The sequence below is a fragment of the Pan troglodytes genome, chromosome 18 (assembly GCF_028858775.2).
Source record: "Pan troglodytes isolate AG18354 chromosome 18, NHGRI_mPanTro3-v2.0_pri, whole genome shotgun sequence".
NCBI classification, from domain to species: Eukaryota; Metazoa; Chordata; class Mammalia; order Primates; family Hominidae; genus Pan; species Pan troglodytes.
This window is the reverse complement of record NC_072416.2, coordinates 79,779,885-79,801,433: the sequence shown is the minus strand read 5'-3', so window position 1 is coordinate 79,801,433 and position 21,549 is coordinate 79,779,885. Positions and strand designations below refer to the sequence as shown.

The window sequence follows — 21,549 nt, the reverse complement described above, 5'->3', positions numbered from 1 at the left end:
CATTTTACAGATGAGAACATCGAGGCTGAGAGAGGTAAGTCATGCAGTTACTAAGAGCTAGGCAGAATTGGGATCCAGGTCTAGCTCTGGATCCTGAGCACCTGACCATCATGCCACTCTGAGAGGCAAACCTGAGCACCTCTATGCCTTGATCAATGATTCTGCTGCCTTCAAATCGGAGAGTTGAGCCTCGCCTCCTCGGCTTCCCAAAGGCAGTTGCAGGCTGGTGCAGCTGGGTGCCCAGTGGACACCTGCCTGAAAAAGCCAGCTCCTGGGGAGATGGGCAATTTGTTTGCAAGAGGGGAGAACGCCTAAGTGCCCACCGGTGGTGGCCTCCTGTGGTCAATGCCGCTTCCAGGGAAACAGCGGGAACTCAGGCGGGCGTCCTGCTCCACTGTCTCTGCGGCATCGGCTGGTTGCCTAGGTAACCACGTGCCTGGCTGGCAAGGAGATGAGTTGGCCTTGGTGTCAGGCTCCCAGCTGAGTACCACATCCTACCTGGCTCTTCAGGCCAGCTGCACCGTGGGCAAAATCCAATCATCATGCAGATGCTGTTTGAGCACATTAAAAAAAAAATTGTATGTAGCTGTTTTCCTCGCTGAGCTAGGAGCTGCTTGGGGGCAGGGATGACATCTCATCTGTTCCTCCGATGTGTTGGATGGTGACTGCAGCCACCCAGGGAAGGTGCTCTCGGTGTTTGTTGCAGGTAGAACAGGCAGTGGGGAGAATGAAAATGGCACTGACGGCTAACATGCGTTAGGTGCTGCTTTAGGCCAGGCCCTGCACCAAATCCTTTCACCTACCCTGCAACTCTCATTCGTGTGCACAGCAATTGCCTGGGGGTCTGGTTACCATGCAGATTCCAGCTCAGCAGAGCTGGGCGAGGCCTGGGAATCTGCATTAAGCAGCTTCCAGGTGACACAGATGTTCCTGAGCCCTCTAAAAAGCAAGGTTCTCACCCACAAGCCTCATTTCATGGTGGACGTGCGGCAGAGGAGAGGAGGGGCTCACACCTTGCCCAGGTCACACAGCTGGTGTTGTGGGTTGGACTGTGTCTGCCCAAAACATATGTCCAAGTCCTAAGCCCGGTATCTGTGACTACGACCTTCTTTGGAAATGGGGTCTTCGCAGATGTAATTAAGTTAAGATGAGGTCATACTGGATTACAGTTGGCCCTAAATCCAGTGACTGGCGTCGTTATAAAAAGGCCATGTGGAGAGAGAGACACACACACAAACACACACACACACACACGCTCCAGAGAGACCTCCACGTATGGAGGCAGAGCCTGGATGCCAAGGCGCATCAAGGATAGCCGGACACCATCAGAAGCTGGGTGAGGCAAGGAAAAGTCCCTCCCCTAGAGTCTCAGAAGCAACGTGGCCCTGCTGACACCTTGATTTTGGACATCTGGCCCCAGAATTGTGTGAGAACAAATTTCTGTTGTTTTAAACAACACAGTTTACGGAAATTTGTCATAGTAGCTGTTGGAAGCCCAGACAGCTGTAAGGAGCAAGCAAGGACTGACCCCAGGACGCCTGGTCCCAGTCAGTCTGCCATCTTGCTGCGGTGACTCGAGCTGAGCCGTCCAGCCCCGTCATTTCACAGAAGGCAGCAGGGCCCTCTGCAACTGTGGTTGAGAAGGTGGGAGCTGGGTTTGGAATTGGTTGGGTTTTCTTTCCCTGGGGAATTGGGGGGGCCTGATGTCCTATCCTGTTCTTGCTGCAGCAGGGGACAGAAACACTGACTTCCACCCTAAGGCCCGCCTCCAGCCCATTACCCGATTGCATAAGCCCTGGCCCTGCCCTGCGTCAGAAACGGCACACCTGGGGACCTGCATCATCAGTGAGGTCAGAGGGAGCCACCTGGGGACCCAGGAGGCTACAGGAGGAACTTCCAGGAGAATTCGGGCAGGGACGTCAGCATGGGGCTCGCACAGGGTCCCTGGCAAAGAGGAGCCATGGGGGAGGATTCCGGCCCCAAGCTGTCCTCTCACACAAAGCTGTACATCAGCCGACACCAGCAGCCACCATCACGCCAGCCAACAGCCCAGGGCTTCCTATGTACTGGGCCCCGTGCTGATGTGTGCCCCAAATGACTCTATCAGGCAGGGTTCTTGACCCTGGCTACATATTAAAACCACCCAAGGGGCTTAGAACTCCAATAACGGAGTCCAACCCCAGGACAATCCCATCAGACTGGTGTTGCGGGCGGGCAGAACCTATGCATCAGGACTTTTTTGAGCGCCGGTATATTTAAAAGTGCATTTGCACACCCATGTTCATAGCAGCGTCATTCGTAACAGCCAAAAGGCAGAAGCAACCCAGGTCGACCAATGGATAAAGAGAGACATAAGGTGTGGTCTACCCATCCACTGCAGCATTATTCTGCCTTAAAAAGGAAGGAAATCCTGACGCAGGCCACACTATGAATGAACCTTGGGGACATTAGGCTGAGATAAGGCAGCCACAAAAGGCCAAATCTTGTGTGATTCCATGCATATGAGGTCCCTAGAGTAGACAAATTCTTAGAGACAGAAAGCAGAATGGTGGATGCCAGGGGCTGGGGGAGGGGGTAATGAGGACAGAGTTTCCATTTGGGAAGAGGAGAAAGTTCTGGAGACGGATGGTGGTGACAGCAGCACGGCAACGTGAATGAACCACTGAACTGCCACCTAAACCTGGTTCAAACGATGCCTCATGCATATTTCACCGAACTAAACAAGAGAATATTTAAGATCTCCAGGTGTTCTGAATGTGGTGCAGCCGGGGTTAACAGGTGCAACCCCCATTCTACAGACTTGAAGACCACAACACACAGAGGAAAAGGTAACCCACTCCAGGTCACAGCCGGCCCTATAGGAACCAGGATTCTGGCTCAGGGTCACCCCCTGGTCCTGAGCCCCGGTCCTTGAAGGGACTGAGCCACACACACAGGAACAATCCTGGACTCTCCCTCGGCATTCTGGAAAGGCTCTCTGGTCTTCACACGGCCCTAATCCCGGCGGGGGCTGTTTCTCCAGGAAAACTGAGTGCAGTGGAAAAACAGCCTGCACGGGTGGGCCGGGTGTGGGGTGGGCCTGGAGCAGTGCATTTCCTCATGGACTAGAACAGGCGCCCCTCTTTCAGAATTCTAAAACTCAACACAGCCTGCCCGCCCCTGCTGTCCTCCTGGATTCCCTGCTCTGAGGCTGACCAGAGGCTGTGCGGACAGGTGGCACCTCCCTCATTCCCACAGGAGGCTGAAGTGGGGCGGGAACACCCAGGTCAGCAGTTTTTATGTTAAGATTTTGAACAGGCTATAGAAAGAGGGAAAGAGGGGAAAACATTCTCAGGTGCAGGCAGAAGCCGCCAGGGTCTTCTCCAAGGAGAAGGGAGAGCGGGGAGAGGAGAGGCACAAGGGGAGGGATGAGAGGTGACAGAAGGGACAATAAGGAGCGTCGCCTCGGGCGTGTTATGCTCTGGCCTTGATAAGGATGCGGCCAGTTTCTCAGGGTTCCTTAATCAAATCCCAGGCACCATCCCCTCAGAGAGTCCCATGCAGGTGGGGGTGGGCCAAGAGCTGTGGGATTTTCTTCTGTTCATTCCTGTGTCAAGATGCTCTGCGGGGAGGGCTGTGCCCGGAGACACATTCACTAAGAGAGGCAAACTCCTGCCTGGGTCATGAGGTGACTGGTGGCCCCAAAGAAGGTATGTCCACATGAAACCCCTGCCATCTGTGAATGCAGCATCCCACGTTTGGGATCTTGAGATGGGGAGATCACGCTGGATTATCTGGTGGGTCCTGAATCCAGTGACGAGTACCCCCAGGAGTACAAAGGAGAGACAGAGGAGGCGCAGGCCATGTGACCATGGAGGCAGACACCGGAGTGAGGGGGCCACAAGCCAAGTGCTAAGGTCTGAATGTTTGTATCTTCAAAAAATTCATTATTGAAACCTAATCCCCAGCGTGGGGGTGTTAGGAGGTGGGGCCTCGTGGAGGTGATTAGTTCATGAGGGTGCAGCCCTCACCAATGGGATCAGTGCCCTTAGAAAAGAGGCTTGGGGGAGCTCCCTCACCCCTTCCCATGTGAGACACAGCGAGAAGGCACCCTCTGTGACGCAGGGAGCGAGCCCTCACCAACCTACCTTGATGGTGGACTTCCTGGCCTCCAGAACCATGAGAAATAAATTTCTGCTGCGCCAGGGAGGTTGGCAGGTCCCAGCCCCATGCTCAGCATGCCAACTTACTACCCTCATCACTCTTTGCTCACTCTACGACCTATGGGCCAGCTGCCTCCCCCACCAGCCTGCACACTCCTGGGAGCTCAGTGGCTCAAGCAAGCCGTGTTTTTGCTCGCAGATGTGTGCATCATCACAAACGGAGAGTCGGGCAGATCTACACTTGAATTTCTTTTCTGCTTCTTATGAGCTGTGCAGCCTTAGGCAAACTACATCATCTCTCTGAACCTTAGTTTCCTCATCTGTAAAATGGGGGTAATAGTAGCATTTGCATCCTGGAGCTATTGGGAGAATTAAATGTCACATTTCAGGCTTGATAAATGACACCTATTGAGTTCAGTAGGACACTGACTAAAGACAGTTAATGTCTTAGAAAAAATAAAGGTGACCAGCTGGGCACCGTGGCTGACACCTGTAATCCCAGCACTTCAGGTGGCCGAGGCAGGTGGATCACCTGAGGTCAGCAGTTCAAGACCAGCCTGGCCAACATGATGAAACCCCGTCTCTACTAAAAATACAAAAAAATTAGCTGGGCATGGTGGCACGCACCTGTAATCCCAGCTACTTGGGAGGCTGAGGCAGGAGAAATGCTTGAACCCAGGAGGCAGAGGTTGCAGTGAGCCAAGATTGTGCCATTGCACTCCAGCATGGGCAACAAGAGCGAAACTCTGTCTCAAAAAAACATAAAAAAGGTGACCAGAAACCCCCTAAATGTCCATCAATAGAGAAGTGCTTACACTGTGGCCCCCACAGTGCAACAGCAAACAGCAGTTAAAAAGAAGGAAGGAGGGTTACAAGATCTGCCGTGGATTCCACCTGTACAACATGCTGTTAAGTACAGTAGCAAATACATGCATAATCTATGTTGACATACACATATATATGATCTAATTCACGGGGCTTCAGGGGGTGGGGGGTGGGGACCAAGTCCGGCTGGTGACAGCTGTCTTCTTTGGAGACGGAAGTGGCTCGGGGGAGGACCAACGGGTAGGGCTCAGCTTTATCTGCAATGTTTCAAATTATTGCAGGAAGCCGTTCATGCATTGTGCATTTAATTAAAGAGAAATAAAGGAAAAAACTCTCCAAAGATTTCAGAAATTGGAATCATGACGGTGATATTGTATCTTTCCCCAGAATTCTTAAATTAGTCAGAATGCCATACTCTTTTTTTTTTTTTTTGAGACAAAGTTTCACTCTGTAACCCAGGCTGGAATGCAGTGGCGCAATCTTGGCTCACTGCAACCTCTGCCCCCTGGGTTCAAGCGATTCTCATGCCTCAGCCTCCCTAGTAGCTGGGATTACAGGCGCCTGCCACCACGCCTAGCTACTTTGTATTATTAGTAGAGATGGGGCTTCACCACATTGACCAGGCTGGTCTTGAACTCCTGACCTCAGGTGAGCCACCTGCCTCAGCCTCCCAAAGTGCTGGGATTACAGGCACGAGCCACCACACCGGGCCAGAATCCCATATTCTTAAAGAGAACTGGAAGGCATCTGAGATCTTACTACTTTTGAATTTTCAGTGGTCTAGTAGATGGATAATCCGATTTTTCAAGTGCATGTTCTTTGAAAAATTCAAAATCATACAGAGGACAAGAACTCCAGCATGGAGGGCTCATGGCCCGCACACCTGTATCATGGTGCACGCGTGTGTGCACACACACACCCACAACCTAGTTACACACACACTCACACACACAAACACACACCCAGCCCAATGTAAAACTGCACATAAGTTTCAGCTGCATCATACATGCTGGCTTTCTTATTTTTAACCTTACCACTGCCCTCCCTCCCGCCACCCCCTGAATCCATGCTAACTCCATGCTCACCATGTAAGCCCCGAAAATTTGAGACTATGTTATATATCGGGGTCCACAAACCATTTTCCTAAGAGCCAAATAATAATAGTCCAGGCTTTGTGGGTCATGCCACCTCTGTTGCCGCCAGCCTAATGCCACAGCAGGAATGGGCACAGCTGTGTCCCCCTCCCCCAAACGGGCAGAGCTGTCCCCGCCACCCTGAAAACTCCTTATTTATAAAAACAGGTGCTGGGCCAGATCGTTTGCAGACCCTTGACGTCTATCATTTCATCTCTTTCTCCATGGTCATGGATAATCAAATACAAATATATATTTGTCTGGCAGCAGACTTTCAACGGCAAAAACTGCAATTACTTTTGCACCAACACGATACAGACAGGTTTTGTGGGGTCCTCATTTCATTTTACACAAATGGCATTGCATAATACTTATGTCTGCATCTGGCTTTTCCCTCCTAACACCTGGCGGGTGTCACTCCAGATCAATTCGTATCGATTTTCCCAGTCTGTGTGCTTTTCTAAGCCACTTCAAGGGTCATTAAGCAGAGGTAGGATATACCTTTAAAAAATTAAAATGAAGCCGACCAAATCCTTCCCCCTGACTCTGTCCTGTGTGCCAACCCTCCTGAGGGTCTTTCTGACAGGGCCACCAGCTTGGCCTTCTGAACCTCAGTAATTGGCCCTCCCCTCTTGACCAAGGCCACCCAGAGTGAAAGAGCAATTTGCACCCCACATTAAAGACTACAGGGTGGGTGTGGGGAACACCTCTTATTAATCATTAATATAAGGTGGCATTTTCAGGGCACTTCAGGAAACAACTCTGCTTAACTGCAACCCACCAAATAAATAAAAAATGCAAACACTGTACCAGAGCCTGCTCTTCCTCTGTGGTGTGGGAGGCGGGCAGCCCCAGGCGAGTTTCCTAGCCCTTTTGAAATACAGTGAGGGACACCACAGGCTCTGTTTCCTTTGGGCCTGATAAAGGGAACTCTCTCTATCCCAAATAAGGATTTCCCTTGCCAGGCCTCAAGACGGTAGCATCTCAACAGGGGCCTCTGTTGTTTATTTTACTAAGAACTTTATCTAGTGCTTACAGCACTTCAAAGGACATCTGATCTGTTCATGGCTTTGTTTGGAAGCCTCCATCCTTCCCAGCTGCATCCTCTGGGTGGGAGTCACCGGCGCCTACTACAAAGGGCCTTAACATGAGAATCCTGGAGAAGGATCCTGTTCTTTAATAAATTAATGTTCAGTAAGTCTCTAATGTGAGTTTCAAGCCAGGTAATGCTGTCATGCTTGAATATAGGAGAAGGCGCACTCCTGCCTTCCCTGGGGAGGCGGCTCCTCAGACACTCGTGCAGCGGACTCTACTCACCCAGAGAAGCCCAGCGTCCTAGGAGTGAGTTCAATGGTGTTCACCACAGTGAATTCTAAGTGACCTGCACAAACAGAGGGGATTCTGGCAGAGTAACCCGAAAGCTATGGACACGTTTAGTCATCCATGCTTGATCTCAGGCTATGAGAAACCCAGTAAGAAGGTGAAATGGTTACAGAAGGAGGCAGCAGACTCTGGGTTTGAATTCCAGCTTGGATGCATGAGAAGGTTAATCTGAGAGTCAGACTCGTGTTCATACAATGGAGATATAAAACCCAGGGACACTGTGCAGCCTAAAGAAAATAATGAAAATAAAGTAGATGGAAAACAGTAGGCACTCAATAGATGTTTATTGTTCTTTCCCCTTTCTTCACACTACTGCAGTGGTTCTCAAACGCTGGAGTGCATCACAGTCACCCGGAGGGTATGTTAAAATAGTTTGCTGCTCTCATCCTGCCACCTCAGAGTTTGTGAAATGGAAGACTGGCATTTCTAGAGAGTTCCCAGGTGATGCAGATACTGCTAGTCTTGGGACTTCACTCTGAAAACCACTGAGCTACCGGTTCAAAATCCCTGCGTCTGCAGTGGCCAGGAGGCCTGGGATGATAGGACCCTCTTGGATGGAAGATTGGTTGCAGACTTTAACAAAAGTCTCAAAAGTCAACAGACATGATGAATGGTCTGCCTGAGTCTGTTCCTGCCTCCAGCCGGTGTCAGGCTGGCCCCGACCTCTGGGGTGTGCTTTCTAAGGTCCTTGTACTCCTGGACAGAGGTCAGGTTCAGCCCAGTTTTCCAAAGGGAATGGTCCAAGCATGTGCCAGCCCCCGCTGGAAACAAACCACCCTGGCCTTCTGCTGCCACGTGCCAGCAAGCTCCATTAGGAGTGGCCTCGGTTTCTCTGAAAGGGGGTCTCTGTCCCTCTCAAGGCTTTCTGCAAAACAGTCTGTTGGTTCTGAAAGTGCACCAGGGTGCTCCGGGGAGCAGAATGTGGGCAACAGCCCTCAGGGCCCTAGTCGTTCTGCATCATCTCCCGGTCAATTATCCTCTCTCCCAAACACCTTCCCTTCCAGAGTTAGCCGGCTGTCCCGCTGGGTATTTTCTGATGATCCCTCGGTGAAGTAAGGGCCTAATTCCTCTGTGGGGACAAGCACTGCTCTTTTTAAAGTCTCTGTGTGGCCTCATCTCCGAGCCAACAGGCCAGCAGGTGGGAGCCCTGGAGGCCAACAAAAGAATGGCAGGCCACCTCCCTCTTCCAGGCTGGACACCTGGCCAAGGTGTGCCCCAAGTGCAGATCAGCAACCCAGCTCAGGGGCCTCCACTGCCCACCACTGGCTGTGAAAGAGACCCACTGCAGACGCCTGCAGAACAAAAGATCTTGCTCATCAAGACGCTGCCTCTCATTTACGTTTTAAAAACTTGTCTTTAAAGGGCGAGAAAAAGAAAAACAAAGTTCTGCCTTAAAGGGCAAAAAACAAGTTCACCCACAAACCGTTTACATGAAAAACTTCCTTGTATGGCTCGATGACTCATCAGCCTCATCAAAGCCTGCGCTGGATGACACACGAACGCTCGGGTCCCCCCTTCCTTGCCCAAAGAAACGATGACAACCCACAAACGCCACTTCTTCCTTGGCAGTTTGGGAAGCCGCTGTAATGCGTCATTTCTGAGGCTCAGGAAAGACCTTTACCCAGAAGGTGGGGGTGGGGGTGTCTTGAATGTCCCAAAGCCCAAGGCTGGCCCTTATGTAGAGCTGAGGAAGCCCTGGCCAGGGACAGGGGAGTGCAAGGGAAGGCTTGGTGACCCAGGCACATGGTGCAAACCTAGGATCTCCACCTCCCAGCTCTGTAGCCAGGGGCAGCTGACTCCACCCTGGTCCCTGGAGTGTGCTTACACGCTTCCGGGTTGGGGGGCTGCGAGGCCTGGGCAGCAAACCGCCTTGTACTGCCTCTGGCCTGTGGACAGCAGATGCTCAATAAACCTCTCCTTCCTGTCAGAAACTCAGTCTCCCTATGTGGATGACAGCATTTTCCTAAAGGATCTAAAGTTCCATCCACCTTAAACTCTGCCTGAAGGGAAGACTATGAAACTAGAAAAGAAAATGGTGTGGATTTGTGTGCTACTTCACACACTGCTGCGACATATATTAAGGAGCACGGAACGGAACCGCGTGGATGATAAAGTCTGCGTGGTGTTTACAAAGGAATATTCATAAGCACTTTCTGAGGAGCCCCGTGCAGCTGCTAACAGTGACTGCCTAGGGGAAAATGGACTTGAAGGAGTAGAGGCCAACTTTTCATTTTATACCTTGCTATACTTTTTAGGACTACCACCTATGTACGTGCATTTTATTTTTGTTAAATGTTCGCAGGGGATATCTGGCAGGACAAGGAACTGGCTGGAAAGGGGTGCGAGGAGATCTTCTGGGTGACGGAGATACAGGTGGTGGTTACTCAGGTGAGTACAGCAGTCAGAACTCCCTCACACTCAACAGTTAGGGCATGCACATTTTGTCACATGTAGGTAATAGCTTGATTTTTTTACAATTTAAAAGAAGTTAAGAGAGATTTAGGGATAGTGGGAATTTTCTTAGTTCTCTTTGTCCTTTTCGGTATTTTAAAAAGCTTCATAAGTGCCAGTTTTTAAATGCTCTGTGTCTTAGGGCTCTTGCACACTGCTGGTGCAAGTATACACTGGTGCAACCACTTTGCAAAACTGCAGGGCAGCATCAACGAATGACAATTCAGCTCCCAAGCATATACGCAACAGGACTGTGGACACACGTTCACCAAAAGACGTACACTAGAGTGTTTACAATGGTCTATTCGTAACAGCCCCAAACTGGAAAGACCTATCCATAGAATGAACAAGTTAACAGAGTCTAACCATACAACAGAACACCACCCAGCAAAGTGAATAGACAAACTGCTGCTACACACAACACAGACAAATCATAAGAAGCCAGTCTCAAAAGAGTTCAGAGTGTCTGAGTCCATTTAGATAAAGTTCAAGTATATGCAAAGCTCATCTATGCCGCTAGAAGTCAGGATAGCAGTGGCTGCCCATGGTGGGGAGGAGGGGCCCAGGTGAATGGTAACTCTTTTTGATTTGTACCCTTTTCTAGATGTATTTTATCCTTCAATGAGAAGTTTATTTCGAAAACGTCCTGTGTCTCTTCCAAAGATAGCTCCAGCTAGGCAAAGTGGCGGCTCTGTGGGCTCCAACGGAAGAGGCCAAAAGGCCCATCCTCCTCCTGTCCCCTGGGTTCAATTCCCAGCCCTGCCTGTCTCTAGCTGTGTGATCCTGGACGTGCCTCTCTGTTTCCTCAGCTCCTCCTTCAAGACAGGCCTAACCAAATTTTGAGAAGTCCCCAGCAGAGCTCCCGACCCTAGTAGGTGCCTAGTAATTGTTTTTCTCTCCCTCTACTGTAACGAAAGCCTGCGAGACATGAGCTCTCTTTCCCAAGGCTCCCGGCCCTCTGCCACTTGTTAGTTTCAATCCCTGAAGCAGCCCTGGTTACTAGTTATGGGGTCCCTGATGACCCACTGTGGGGCTTGGGCTGTGGCTGGGAGACGCTGGAGACTGTGGCCCTCGTGGGGGACTGGCAGCCTGGCCCCAAAAGGTTTCCCATTTGGATTGAACACATGCACAAAGAGGCTGCCAGGCTGGACTCACCAGCTGCACCTCCCACTGAGGGCCCCTCCTGCAGTCTTGGAGTGGGCTGGGCCCCCTGCCTCTGGGGAAAGCCCCTCCTTTCACAGTTCTCCACTGAATCCCTTTGATCCCCTCTTAAGAGGTCACAAAGCCCTCTTTGACTGAGTGCCAGAAATTAATCTGGATAGAATTCCTGCCTTTTCAACCTGGATGAAGCAGGCAGGTGGCTGGGCCTGGAAGGGGATCAAGGCCGACTCCCGCCCATCCTTGCCCCCACACCATTCTGCCTTCCTTCTCGGAAGGTAGGACCCTCCAAGAATGGACCCACGGTGCCTGCCTGGAAGCTCCACAGAAGCTTCTGTGAGAAAACCCCACGGAGGCACAGCCAGCAGAGCCAGTGGCACTGACCCGGCCTCCAGGAGCACTCGCCCCACGGGCCTGGGCGGTCACTCACGCAGGACGGGGGACACTGTCACTGCCTCTGTCAACTGGGTGGCCAGGCAGGGGCTATGTTGAGAAGAGCTCTGCCTCAGGGCAAAGCATGCGGTGGCTGATGGGTGATGCCCGCCCTGGGCTCATGAGTCGGTGGCCTGCGTGCCACACATGTGCCTCCGTCTTCTGCAACCCCGTCTCCTAGCATCCTCCGACACCAAGAGCCTGTTTTCCTCTGTGTCCTTGTAGATCAGAGAAGAAGAATGAATGTTCTGAGTGGGTACCACATGGCGGGTGCTGTTCTCAATACTGAACAGCTGTGAACCCATTTAATCCCCGTAAGAAACTGGTGAGCTTGGTTTCATTTGACTCAAGAGGCCCAGAGACGAAAGCAACTGGTCCAGGGTCACACAGCCAGCAGGAAGTGGATCAGGGTTGGAATCTGGGCAGTCTGGCCCTGAAGCGTTGCAGAAAGTATTATTTTGGGAGCAAATAGGTAATAGGTGGTGAGAGCCACCTAAAAATACCCCTCCTCTCTGGCCCAGTAACCACTTCTAGAAATCTGCCCTAAACAAGTAACTCAAATAAAGCGAAAGCTGAGATACACGACGGTCATGGCCGCATTATCTATAATTGAGGAAAGCTGGGAACGACCCGAACGGCAACCACAGCAGAGGCCTTTGGTAAATGGCCCCAGCCTCTTCGCGGACGATTCTGCAGCCATTAGGAAGCCTCCCTTGGGAGCTGTGGCACAGCACTGGGATGTCTGAGCTGCCATGCCTTGGCAAGGCTCACAGGATTGTCCATGTGCCTGGCCACAGCTGCCAAAATGGCTGCGTGAAGATGGACGCAGCCTCAGAGGAGAACTGCAAGGTCAGAACTGGCAGGAGCGGGGGGCGCTGACCTTGAAGTGATCGTAAAAAGGTCGAAAAGGAGACAGAGGGAGGAAGGTGGCCAAGATGGGGTTAGACGGGCAAACGGAGGTGGGGTGGGGTTCAAGGGCAACGTCTTCCCTCAAGACCAAGGGATGAGCTGGGCTAGAGGGGACAGGCCCAGCCAGGAGCCACCTCGGAGGGTCACTGTATAGAGTGAGGGAGTCAGGTGCAAGGCCAGATCTGGGCTTCCAAACCTCAAGTTTAAAGTCAGGGGACACAGCGACCAGTGTGTTTGGGGAAGATGTGGAAGCGGGTCAGTCCTGAGTGTGACACCGGGCCTGGGAGAGATGGTCTGACAGCGGCTGTGCTGATGACGTGCAAGACAGGATGAGGCAATCAGCCCTTCTGCGTGAGAAACAGGGGCCTGCCTAGTCAGACGTCAATTCACATTATCTTTTTTTTTTTTTTTTTTTTTTTAGCACAGTTTCACTCTGTCACCCAGGCTGGAGTATAGTGGCACCATCTCGGCTCACTGCAACCTCCGCCTCCCGGGTTCAAGCGATTCTCATGCTTCAGCCTCCTGAGTAGCTGGGACTATAGGCCTGAGCCACCACGCCCAGCTAATTTTTGTATTTTTAGTAGAGACAGGGTTTCCCCATGTTGGCCAGGCTGGTCTCGAACTCCTGATCTCAAGTGATCCTCCCGCCTCGGCCTCCGAAAGTGCTGGGATTACAGGTATGAGCCATCACGCGCAGCCAATTCACATAACCCCAGTGGTGATGGGAGACTTAGGGAAAAGTGGAAAGCTGTCACGCAAGCCTCAGGCAACAGCAACACCCAGGCTCTACCCAGATGCGCCACGAGAACAGGTGGGAGCCGGGGCGCTGCTCCCAAGTGCACATCAGGTGTGAGAAGTGTCTGGGTAGCGTGTGTCTGTGTACATGCGTGCATGTACAGTTGGGAGCCACACTCCCGGTGGCTGAAGTCCCAGGTTCTGGACTCACTCAGACTTCTGTTCAAATCCCATCTAAGCCATTGAACAGCTGTGTGACCTTGAGTGAGTGATTTAACCTCAGCCTCAGTTTCCACATCAGTAAAATGGGAGAACAGGAGGCACAGGCACCTCCTCAGGGCTGTGAGGATTTGCCAAGGTGAGTAAGTGAGGCACTGGCACATGCATGGGACAGGAGTTAAGTGTCCATCATGGCTCGAGGACCAGCTGCAGCCTTGTACTAAGGCCTTGGGGTGCAACTGGGGGCTCGGCTTGGGCTGGATGACGACTTGGGGGATGTGAGCTTGGGAAGGGATTTGCAGCCTGGTGGAGAGAGCGCCTGGGGCCACATCTCTAGGACACTAGGAGTGGCTCTTCCCCAGGGAGGCTCCCATGACCAGGAGGCGACCCAGGGGAGGTGGGCTCCGGGAGCAAGGTCAGAGCCAGGGGTGACAGCCCCTACTGGAGGCCCGGTCCAGAGCCTCAGGATTTCCCCTTTTGTAGGGATCCCCCCTTCTAGCATGGCCCTCAGTGAGGGGTCAGGGGAGGCATCAGCTCAAGGGCTCTGTGTCATTCTGACCTGGTCCCCTGGGCCTTTCCCCTGCATGGGGATGAGGGTGATGGATCCCGCCCTCCTGAGGGTGCAGCCAGTGGGGAGGAGATGACCCAGGCCCTGCCCTCAGCTTCCGGTCAGTTGGGCTTCCCCTCTCTGAGCCCCAGGCACTTTGCCTTGGTGCTGGGGACTTTGAGCGTGGTGGTCCCCCAGCGCCAGCTCCCAACACAGAACATGGAACAGACTCATTCCCGAGGCGCCGCAGCCACTCATGAGGTGGAAGCGAGATCGTGACCCTCGCTGGGAGGCATCTGGCTTTGGCACTGTCCTTTATCCTCATCCTTTATCCACTTGGACGCTCAGTCCCCTCTGCTATGAGATGGGGGAGGGATGTGGACCCCACAGAACTGTTTCCGGACTCAGAGGAGCACTGGGGCACATAGTGCTGGACACAGGGGACACTCCGTGGCCAGAGCCAGGCAGAGACAGTCTCGAGGGCGGGCTTCCCACCCACCCTAGCCCTCCCAGGCCATGAGTCAGCCGGGACCACCTGTGGAGGCTGGAAGGGGCTGCCAGGGAAACAGGCCGAGCCAGCTGCTCCCACCATGTCGGACCCACTTGGAGACACTGATGATGGCGCATGAGAGGCTCCCACGCGTGGGCTCCTACCAGGATCCCTTCTGCCTGCTGCACAAACAACACAGCCTTCGATCCTCACACGGCCCAGTGACAAGACACCATGATCATCCCCATTCCACAGAGGAGAAAACTGAGGCCCAAAGAAACACACTCCAAACCAGCATACTCATAGTAACCCCACAGGCCACATACACACTCACACACACATAAAACAGTCACCCCACACGCCACACACACACACTCATAAAATAGTCACCCTACAGGCCACACACACACACATTCATAAAATAGTTGGCCCATATGCCACACACACACCACACACACACACTCACAGTCACCCCCACACACCACACATACACACACACACACACACATAAAACAGTCACCTCACATGCCATGCACACACACTCATAAAACAGTCACCCTACAGGCCACACACACACACATTCATAAAATAGTTGCCCCATATGCCACACACACATCACACACACACTCAGTCACCCCCACACACCACACATACACAAACACACACATAAAATAGTCACCCCACAGGCCACACACACATAAAATAGCCACCCCACAGGACACACACACATATAAAAGTCACCCCACAGGACACAGACACACATGCGTAAAATAGTCACCCCATATGCACCACACACACACACTCTCTCTCTCTGTCACTCCACACACCACACACACACCCACACCCACTGTCATAAAATAATCTCCCCACACCACACACCCTCATACAAATGACCCCACATACCACATATACACATAAATAGTCACCCCACTCACACACTCATAAGTCACCCACACACCACACACACACGCACACCCATAGTCACCCCACACACCACTCACACACATGCTCAGTCACCCCACACATTCATAAAAGTCACCCCACACGCCACACATACACACACACACGCATAAGATAGTCATCCCACACCCCACACACACTCATAGTCACCTCACACGTCACACACACACTCATAACAGTCACCCCACATACCACACACACATGCATAGTCACCCCACATGCCACACACACTCATAAAATAGTCACCACACATGCCACGCACACTCATAAAATAGTCACCTCACACACCACACACAGACACACCAGTCACCTCACCACACTCATAAAATAGTCACCCCACACAACAGTCACACTCACTCACACATTCTCACACGCACTCTCACACATTCACTCTTACACACATTCTCACACACATTCTCACACGCACACACACTCTCACACTCACACACCCCACATTCTTTTCCACCTTTCTCCACAGACGAGGGACAGAGGCCTGGGCCTGGATGCGGTGATCGAGGGGCTGTGGCCACCCTAGGGGGCTGGGAAACCTGCCCAGCAAGAAGAAGGCAGCGTGGCCAGGGCAGGCAGCCAGAAAGGATCCAAAGCTGGGCTGGGATTTTCCCAGAGCCAAGGGCACTCCTCTGGCCCTGGCAGCCCTGGGACAGGAATACAGGCCAGCTTCTTGTGACACAGTCTGCTCCTTGGTCCCCAGCTCTGGGGCTTGGCCCCTGGGGCTGTTCTGAGTGACCTCACTTCCCCTGGGGAAAAACCATCTTGGTTTCCAGGACTAGTGTGCCTCGGCCTGAGGAACCCCTCTCAGGAAGCGAGAAGGTGGAGAGGCACCAGGAGCTCCAGCTCCCATAGCAGGTGCATCCTGGCTTCTCGGGGCTCCTCTAGGAGCCTGATGTGTGTCTCCTCACAGCCCAGTAGCCTGGACCTGTCACCTGGGCCTGTTCACATGGACAGACTTGTCCCTCACAGCTGTGCATACCTGGGTCTCTCAGCTTGAAACCCTGGACACAGAAACAGGCCAATCTTCTCAATGCTTTGTAAACACACACGGTCCCCTCACAGCCTGAACACGCTCTTGGCCTTGCCCCACAGACTGGGCCTTCATGGCCTCGTGCGCACACGGGCCTGTGCCCTCACAGCCTCGTGTGCAGACAGGCCTGTCACCACAGGGCTTGGCCTCTGAGGGCCAGGGCAGGAGCCAGGAGGTACATCTGAGTCAGAAATGAAGCCTCATTAACCCAGAATAACTGTTTAATGCTTCCACACCCCTGGGAATTAGCCTCAAGGGCTGAACCACCCAAACCAAACAGGGCTGGCCTCCCCAGGGGCCCTCAGGACTGCAGCTTCTGCTCTAGCGAATGCTGGGAGGTGGAGCAGCCATGGGCTGGGAGATCCTGGCCCTCCTCCTGCAGGCTCCAGGCCTCCTCAGATCTCCCAGACCAACATGGCAGAGGCCAGGCCGGGAGGGCTGCGAGGAAGAGCAGAGCTGCTCAGAGAAAGAGGCAAGGATGTTCAGGGTCTAATCCCGCTTGCCTTCTTGGTGGCCTTGGAACCTTGCGCGAATGACTTACCCTCTCTACACTCAGGTTTCCCCATCTGCAAATGTTGATAAGAACAGAACCTATTCAGTGAGAGGAAGTGATTCACAAAATGCAGTGTCCACTGCCGAGCAAACTCCTCCAACATGGGAGCTATGACCGTGTGTGAACAGCTCAAAGTTCTGAGCTGATGCCACAAAAACAACACTGTTACCCAGAGGGAAAAGCGTGACCAAGATGACCTGGATATTTGCCTTCTTCCGCAAAACAATTTGAGGTCGATTCCATAGCAGCGGTTGTCAATCGACCCTGTTATCATGACTGTCCCCATAAGGAACCCTAGTGTCTCCCTCATCTGTCCTCCCTTTGGAAGAAATACTCAAGAATAAGATTTCATTGAATACGGTCGAGCTTTGGAGGGCCACAGACTATTGTAATCATTAAGATTTGTTTAAGTGTCAAGGAACCAATTTTGGTCCCATCAGGGGTGATGCTGCCCCTGTTGGGAATGGCCTAGAGATGCAAGTCCAACTTGATCAAAACTAAGCAATGGGGACACAGTATTTAGGAGGTGGCATTTTTTTTTTTTTTTTTTTTTTTGAGACGGAGTCTCGCACTTTCACCCAGGCTGGAAGTGGCATTCTTTACATACAGGAGAATGTATTCTGACTGTGTGTGCACCGCAGCCACAGGAGACAAATGTATATTGGTGTAGGAGAGAAAATGACAAAAACAAGAGAGCATTAGGAGATATACCTAATGTTAAATGACAACTTAATGGGTGCAGCACACCAACATGGCACATATATACATATGTAACAAACCTGCACGTTGTGCACATGTACCCTAAAACTTAAAGTATAATAATAATAAAAAAGAAAGTTAAAAAATTCAAGCTGAGGTGGTGGAATTTCTAAAGGTCCTCAATTTTGATGTTCCACTGATTTTTTTTTTTTTTCCAGTTAAAGACAGAGAAAAGAGAAAAGAAACAAGTAAGGAAAAGAAAAAGAAAAACCTCAAATAGGTGGTTGTAAATAAAGAGGGGGGAGAGAGTGGCTCTATCAGCAGAAGCAGAGGGGTTATGTCCTGGGAGGGCTGTGGAGTCCCAATCTCAGAGAAAAGCACGGTGTGATCAAGGAGGAGGTAGGACAGCCCCACAGATCTGGATTGAAATCTGCTGGGCAACTGTAGGCAAGTCACTTGATCTCTCTGAGCCTTGGTTCTATTACTTGCTTAACGACAATGAACCAGAAATGACCTAGCTAGCCCTGGCATCTCATAGGTACTCAGTAACTGCATCTGTATTAGGTGAACACTTTCTGGAATCTGCCCACAGAACCAGGATCCAAATTCAGGTTTCCCAGCTCATTTGGCTAGCTGGCGGTACCCCAAAACACCTTACGTTTCTTTGCCATTTTAAAAGGAAGGAGAGCATGCCTTCTCAAATATCACCAAAACTGGGTACAAAGAGCCACAGGAATTGAGATCAAGTTGCCAACACTGAAATATCACTGCCACCTGGTGGCAGCATACCTAAATTATTGGGGGGCAATTGTCCAAGGAGAAACACTGTGTCTTAAGCATGCTGTAGACACAGCCAAAGCTTACACCCTGAGAGCAAAGACTACCATTGATCACCTGGCAAGTGGGCCAGCACACACCCAGGCATCTGCCAGTTCCTTGACATCCTGATTTAGGTTTTCTGAAAATTTTTTAAACTGGTTGATTAAATTTAGCAACCATAAATAAACCGGATGCCACCATAATTGAATGCAAACATCCAGGTCTTCATGAGAGCTGCTAGAAACACGGTGATCCCAGTTCTGGACTTGCTCAATCAACTGTCTGAATCCCACATGCAAACCTTAACATTTTTGGGGTGGGGCATGGGGGTCTCACTCTATCACTCAGGTTGGAGTGCAGTGGACCGATCTTGGCTCACTACAACCTCCATCTCCTGGGCTCAAGTGATCTTCCCACCTCAGCCTCCCAAGTAGCTGGGACCACATGGGCGCACCACTACGCCCGGCTAATTTTTTGTATTTTTGGTACAGATGGCATTTTGCCATGTTGCCCAGGCTGGTCTTGAACTCCTGAGTTAGACTACCCGCCTGCTTTGGCCTCCCAAAGTGTTGGGATTACAGGCATGAGCCACCACACCTGGCCAATCCTTGACATTTGAATGTTTCAAGGCCGAGCTTTTAAATCATCTTTCTAGCCAAAGCCTCCTGAAGTCCATTTCTATGCCCATCATGTTGGTTGCCCCTTGCAGCTGTGCAATACTCACAGATTTCACAAATGCTGCCTTCCAGGTGCACGTGTAAGTCACTGTTGAAAATGTGGACCAGGGAAAGGCAGAAAACAGAGCCTTGTGGGATACCGCAACTGACAGCCTTCATTGATACTCATCTTGGCCTCCTTTTAAATAAGGCATTTTCCCCCAACCTGTCAGGTAGGCAATGTGTCTCCAAGTACATTCTGCCGTGTCCTGAGCTAAGAGAAAATGCAAGGCTGTCACTTTCTGAGGCCCCACAAGTAAAACACCATGGGGAAGGGAAGAGGTGGTACCCCCGTGACCACCACCGCTCAGTCCTCCCTCTCAACTGCTTTGGCATCTGACCCCCAGACGGTCCCCAGTAGGTGTTGACGAATGTCCCGCCTGTCTTCAGACACACTCGTACCCGCGCACAAAGAGAGACCCAGGCATCAGAGATGTTCTCCCAGTGGATACAGAGCTCTCAGTAGCACCTGCTGATCACACGAGCAGGTGTGCACCACCTTACCTGCTTGGCTGACATCTATGCCTTCCCACTCTACTACATTCAAAAATTTCCAGTACATACAGGTACTGGAAAGGTCGAGCTGAGCCCTGCCTCAGTCTCTTCCTAACGATGGGAGCTTGGACTCCAGTCTGAGCCTCATCTTTCCTATATGGAAAATGGCAACAACGATAATCATCAACCTTATGCGGTTGTGGTGAGGGTGAAATGGACATGATGAGACTAGCAGAGCTCCTGGCACACAGTGGGAGCTCAAAACACGCTAGTCCTGGCACACAGTAGAAGCTCAGTAAACACTAGTTCTCCTCCCCTTTGCAACCCCAACGTGGAGACTCAGCTCAGCTTCTGAGACCTGGCCCCACAGCACAAAGCAAGAGGACCAGTAGCTGACAGAGGAAAGGAGGGGAGTGGCCCTCTCTGGGACCAGGAAAGTAATTCTCTGGGGTTGCCTTTCTGCCCCCAACCCTGGCTGTTGGGGGAGCCCCTCTGGAGCCATGAGAGGAATCCTGAGTGTTCCCTGGGTCCTCCCAACACGTGACATGGCACCCAGCTCTGCATGGGGCCAGCCGTTCATCCCCTGTGGCTCCCCAGGTTACTGTAAGGATGACAGCTTATGAAACACTGGTCATTCCAGCCATACCCGCTGTGGGGCCAGGGGCCTGTCAAAGCTTGTTCTAAACCAGAAGATCAGAAGACAAGGAGAGACAGGGAGGCAGGGCAGGAATGAGAAGCTGACTGTACGTGCTTCACGCCCTGGTCCTGACGTCAAGGTTTCCATTGCCTGAGCCATGGGGCACAACTCAGGCTCCTCGGGTGGCTGGGGGACCCCTCTTAGAAGATCTGCTCCTGGGTCTCCAAGAAGATGAAGTTCCCTTTATGTGCCAGAAAGCTCTGAACCATCCTATGTAGAGCCAGAATCAGAAAATTAGGCCACAGAATCCGACAACTGAAAATCAGTGAAGACTACAGAAATAGGGCTCAGGATTTTGAATCTCTGTTAAGTTTACACTTGGCACAGCCTTTGGAAGTTACTTTCAACTAAGCATCTTGAGCCCCTGAAGTCCAGCCTCCCCGGCTGGACTCCCCTCAGGGTCGCCCTCACTCTGAGAGCAAGCAGTTCTATGATCCTTTTGAAGCAGGAAAACAGCTATAGGATTTGAGAACACCAGGGCGAGAATGCTATTTCAGCACTGCAGGGGATAGGAATTGAACAGCAGAGGACGAAGGGCCAGGGGCTCTTAGATAGGGGAACAAAGTTCCTCAGCTGAGCCATCTGGAAGGCATGAGTTCTCCACTTTCATGCCTCTGGGTGACAGATTGGCTTTAAGCCATCGCACCACTGCCTGAGTCGCTTTAAACAAGCAACCGAGTCAGTACTTACCTTCCACTGCAGAGAATGGAACCACTGGTCTCGCAGGTAGCTGTTGGCAGCCTGTAACGACAAGAACAGGACAGCAAGGTCCGGTCATCAGCTTGTGGCATCTCAGGGCATTTCAAGGCCAGCATGTGAGCCCCCAAGCCTGCTCTGTAGACAGCGTCTGCCCTGTGACCCTAACAAGCCTGCTGAAAGATATGCTAAGCTGAGCCTGTTGTGTGCAAAACCAAAACAGAAGGGCTGGTCAGGGAGGATTTCCTAAAAACAAGACATCACTAGCACCGTGTGCTTCCTTTGCTGTATATGAGTGACTTCAGACACTGCTGACTTGAGAGCTTTAACTGCACACACAGCTGGACTTAGGGGCATGGGAGGGGCTGGGATGAACTGGTTGGAGGCCTGGGAGTGAGGATGGTGGGGGCTGGCTGGGGGCCTGTGTATGAGGACTGTTCTAGGAACT

At 51.8% G+C, this 21,549-nt stretch overlaps 1 protein-coding gene across 5 annotated transcripts in view; it reads right to left on the bottom strand.

Annotated features, from left to right (window-relative positions):
- CMIP (c-Maf inducing protein) overlaps nucleotides 1-21,549 on the bottom strand; it is a 267,504-nt gene that overhangs the window by 70,351 nt on the left and 175,604 nt on the right. For all 5 annotated transcript variants that reach the window (XR_010152463.1, XM_024349964.3, XM_054668492.2 and 2 more), the window contains one exon: nucleotides 21,096-21,146. Coding sequence is in view for 3 of the 5 variants with exons in the window: in XM_024349964.3 (XP_024205732.1) it covers nucleotides 21,096-21,146 (51 nt within the window). In the remaining 2 variants the exon portion in view is untranslated. The remainder of the gene's footprint in view (nucleotides 1-21,095; nucleotides 21,147-21,549) is intronic.